Raw genomic sequence first — 4,762 nt, 5'->3', positions numbered from 1 at the left:
TGAATGAATTTGTTTTTAAAAAAGGAACTAAAAATAAAAACTAACTTGAAACTAGAAGAACTCAAACTGTCAATTATTGACTTGAAATGCAATAAAGAAAAAACAAGTATATAACCATGGAACAAATGACAAGAGGGTTACCTCAATGTCAACTTTTTTTTTGTTTTGTTTTTTTTAAATGCTTTTTTTGTTTTGTTTTTTAAAGGTATTATTTAATATTGGTACCTTTCCATGTTTGTTATTGTTCTTAGCGTCTTGGAGTGACTGTGATCACCTAATTTGCTCTGCTATAAATAAAATATTCTGATTCTGATTCCCAATAGACACTAAATGAACATACCTAAAACCGGAGTCAGAGAATCTCAAGGGTCAAAGATAGATGTTTTCAAAGGTTATTTCTACATATGTCCCGGTAATAAGAAGCGCTTTGATCTGGATTGATTCAGCATTTTTATTTTATTTTTTTACAATTCTACTAAACACATTTGACTATTTTCCCTGTTATTTAGTTTGCAGTGCCCTCTTGTGACTGCAGTCAATTAAATCACTTCATTACTACTAAGGATCTCCTCGTATAACTCATCAGATTATTAAGACGAGACACAGGACAAGACATGCTCTCTAAAAGTATTTTATTTACATAGTTCTCCTCTCCATTGTAGCATCTGAAAATAATTTTACATTAAAGATAGGTGCAAAAGTTTTAATCAGGGAAACCTTTTTTAAATAAAGAGTTTTAAGAACACTGCTGTCGCCGTTTGACTTTCCACCACAAATAACATACTTCCCCAGTTCATGTCCTCTGTTTCAGGTGGGCACCTCCAGTTCTCGCAAGAACAGAGAGAAGGGTGAAACCTTTTTCGTTCTGGCTCTTTTAACAGCTCTTCTGTAAATGTAGCCGTTGTAGCGTTTTCCAAAGCGAAGGCTGAGAGGGTTGTAGTTGAAATTACTTCTGCGATCATTGCAAAGGAGCTGCCTCTGGTCCTCGTTCTCTCTCAGGGAAAAGCAGAGGCTCGGATCCTCTGCCAGGAAGTCGCCTGCTGTTCTCCTGAATGCAGAGGACACTGCTCCTGAAGGCAAACCCCAGACACATCAGTCCACAACTGCAAATACACAAACACAGCAGAGTACGTGCAGCTGCAACCTGCTACACAATCTATTGAATCAGTCATCACCACACACACAGTGTTTGATGAGGTAACTCATGTATTTTTTTTTCTTTTTTAGATTATTTTAGTTTGACATGTACTTTTGTTTTTAAAAAGAGGATTTTATGACCATGAAATATCTATGTGTCAATTATTTTTATACCAAATTATGGGTTTATTGTTTGTTTGTTTTTTAGCTTCATATCAAAATTAAGACAGTCAATTACGACATCATAATTTTCACTTAAAACAACCACAGGAGTCAACAAAGCCTTCATGGTTGATGCAAATATTTCATATGGATACCCTGTCTATTACTGATTATGTCCAAATCCTCTGCTAATCCATGAATCATAAGGAAAATACAGTCCTAATGATAGTAAGACTGTATATTGCTTTCATAATGATGAGAACAGGAGGCTCAGCGCTTCATCCTACAGCTACAGTTACTCAAACTTTTCTGCCCCACTTCAAAAGATGGAAACAGTTCAGATCTCACAATTTTAATATCAGCATTTTGAACAAGCCTCAACATTTTCCTTTAAGTCTATTTTGTCTGCAAAAGTCAGATTCACTTGATTTAGTTTTACTCCACATTGTTCTGGTCATCGGTGCAGTGGGGCCTGCAACACTGAGAAGAACTGTATTACAACAAGATAGTGTGCCAAAGTATTACGAGAAGGAAACAGGCACAAACTGCAGACATAAACCCCATCAAGCTGCTTTGGCATGAAGTAGACAGAAAACTGAATGCAAGACAACCTAAAAGTGCAGCAGATTAGTAGGAACAAAAAGTATATACATTAGAATCCGTATACCTATAGCAGGCTCAGCTTCTGAATGATTCAAACATTTTGATTCAATTTAGGGCTGAGAATTTCATGATTTTTTGCACCCCTCTAGCCTGTATTCTGAGACGTGAAACTACATTTTTTCAAACCCTTTATTTTTAGTGTAAATTCCAAATTCACAAAGCCTATAAAAACCTAACTGGCTGCAACTCTTGAGGCGACACGTTTCCTGTCTGTACTAATAGTGCTAAATGAATAGCATAATGCTGTAATAAATAACAAATAAAAAATATTAGACTTCAGTAGCCACCTGTTGCATGTGTTCTCTGTGCAGGGTCGACTCCTTGCAGAGCTGCTCCCACACTCCGTCCATCCTGGATAGCAATGAGAGCGCAAACCACAGCCAAAGCCAGTAGTCTCATCTTTCAACACCAGATCCAAAAATTGTTTGTCTACTGAGCCTTCCCTCCATTCAAACCTGTTTTATGTCTCCACCAGGTGACTGCCTGCGCCGCTTGGCTGCCAGCCAATCACAGTGCGTGCATCTCTGTCCTGTAAATTGTAGAGCTGATTGATGCTGCTTAAGTCATTTATCAGCGCTTCTACGAAATGCTGAGAACATCATTCAGTACAAATCACTATGCTGCATAAAAAAACCAAACACTTAAATCAAAAAAGCGATGAAGCTGTTGAGTAATGTTGCAGTTCAGTTTTTAATCCCATCTGCAGTCAATCAAAAAGCTGGAGCGGGAATGTGGAATGAGTCGTCGCTATAAAAATATTCTAGTTTTTTCATTCTCCGTGTTGAATGCTGTACAACTAGTACAGTGCAAAAGTCTTTAGACACCCATAATTTCTTTATATTTTGCTTCAAGTGAGTCTTTTGTAATTTTTTTTAAAGTGATCTTGATCACTAGCAGCTTCGTGAAGGGGTTTCAAAGTGTGTATTTGCTACTTTGCTACTCCTGCATCCTGCATCGTCCCGGTCCCCAAAAAGAACCGGCCCAATGAGCTGAATGACTTCCGACCGGTGTCACTGACGTCACATCTTATGAAGACTCTAGAGCGGCTCTTCCTCAACTTCCTCCGACCACAGGTACAACATGCCCAGGACCCACTACAGTTTGCATACAAGGCGGGTGTCGGAGTGGAGGATGCCATCCTGTACCTCCTACACAGAGCCCACTCACACCTGGATGGGGGAAAAGGCACGGTCAGGATACTGTTTCTTGACTTTTCCAGTGCCTTTAATACCATCCGGCCCTGTATGCTTCAGGAAAAACTGAACAGGATGGAGGTGGACCCCTGCCTGGTGGCTTGGATCTCCGACCACAGTACGTCAGGCTGAAGGACATCACGTCTGACACTGTGGTCAGCAGCACAGGAGCACCACAGGGAACTGTGCTGTCCCCTCTTCTCTTCACCCTGTACACCTCTGACTTCTGCTACAACTCTGAATTATGCCATATTCAGAAGTTTGCAGATGACACAGCCATCATGGGGTGTATCTGGGATGATCAGGAAGAGGAGTACAGAAGTCTGGTGAGGAACTTTGTCGCATGGAGTCACACAAACCACCTGCAACTCAACACCTCAAAGACTAAGGAACTGGTTGTGGACTTCGGGAGGTCCAGAGAAGGTCCACTGCCGGTTCAGATAGAGGGGGAGGAGGTGGAGGTGGTCAACAAGTACAAGTACCTCGGGCTGTGGGTGGACAATAAACTGGACTGGTCATGCAACACAGAGCACCTGTATAAAAAAAGCCCAAAGCCGACTGTACTTCCTCAGGAGGCTGAGGTCTTTTAACATCTGCAGGAAGCTCCTGAGGATGTTTTACCAGTCGGTGGTTGCTGGAGTACTTTTCTATGCTGTGGTGTGCTGGGGGAGCAGCACAGCAAAGAAGGACTCATCCAGGCTGGAGAAACTGATCAGGAAGGCTGGCTCTGTGGTCGGCATGAAGCTGGACACTCTGGTGACAGTGGCAGAGAAAAGGACATTAAAGAAACTGATGGACATTATGAACAATGCTGGGCATCCTCTGCACACGGCCATAAACAATCAGAAGAGTCTGTTCAGTGACAGGTTGCTTCTCCCCAAGACAAGAACTAACAGACTTAAAAACTCCTTTGTCCCACACGCCATCAGACTGTTTAACTCCTCTCTGGAGGGGAGAGGGAGGGGAAACAGGAGGACAAAGGAGGGGGGAACAACTAAGCTGTAGTGCCTCTTCACCTCACTGTTCACTACCTTGTGGAATACTTTTTGTAAATAGTCAACAGTGCAATAGACTCAATACTTGAAATGTGCAATTCACTTGTATTTTATTTTTTATTCCTATTTATCCCCTTTGTATATTTTATTTATATTTGTCTCTGTATTTGTGTATATATATATATATATATATATATATATATATATATATATATATATATATATATATATATATATATATATATATATATATATATGGACAGCTTGCTGTATTTCTTAGGCACCTTATTCGTCGCACCTTTCTGCAACTCCGTTAGTTGGCTAACCTCTCTCCGTGCTACTTTGATCTTGCCCTCTAGCCTCCTTCTCCATGGAGGGTACTGGCCCTTGTGGCTGTTCAACTTGTAGCCAAGCATCTCACTGATCACTGCTGCCGTATTGTAGATCAGCTTGTTAGTGTCGGTAATCGTGGTTGTAGGTATTGCCCGTAGTGCTGCATTAACATCATCTAGCAGACCTTCTGAGGGTACTTCACGTAATCTTGGTAACCGGCTACGGGGGATCCAGGTTTCAAGCTTGGCCATGATCCTATTTTTCAGGTCAGTTCCTCTC

General features: G+C 41.0%; 1 protein-coding gene across 1 annotated transcript; it reads right to left on the bottom strand.

The window, feature by feature from the left end:
• Positions 1 to 615: 615 nt before the first annotated feature.
• kiss2 (kisspeptin 2) lies at positions 616 to 2,492 on the bottom strand. Its single transcript, XM_080290058.1, has 2 exons — positions 2,250 to 2,492; positions 616 to 1,070 (listed from the first exon to the last, which is right to left on the bottom strand). Exons 1-2 carry the CDS (start codon positions 2,359 to 2,361, stop codon positions 808 to 810), a joined length of 375 nt encoding a protein of 124 aa, XP_080146184.1. The 5' UTR covers positions 2,362 to 2,492; the 3' UTR covers positions 616 to 807.
• Between the last annotated feature and the right edge of the window lie 2,270 nt (positions 2,493 to 4,762).

This window comes from Astatotilapia calliptera, chromosome 15 (genome assembly GCF_964374335.1).
Source record: "Astatotilapia calliptera chromosome 15, fAstCal68.1, whole genome shotgun sequence".
NCBI lineage: Eukaryota > Metazoa > Chordata > Actinopteri > Cichliformes > Cichlidae > Astatotilapia > Astatotilapia calliptera.
Note: the sequence above shows the minus strand (reverse complement) of the source record. Positions and strands in the feature narration are given on the sequence as shown.

Coding starts and splice junctions, on each gene's coding strand:
- kiss2 (XM_080290058.1), bottom strand. CDS start 2,361: ATGAGACTACTGGCTTTGGCTGTGGTTTGCGCTCTCATTGCTATCCAG. Junction 1,071..2,249: donor ACAGAGAACACATGCAACAG/GTGGCTACTGAA, acceptor GTTTGCCTTCAG/GAGCAGTGTCCTCTGCATTC.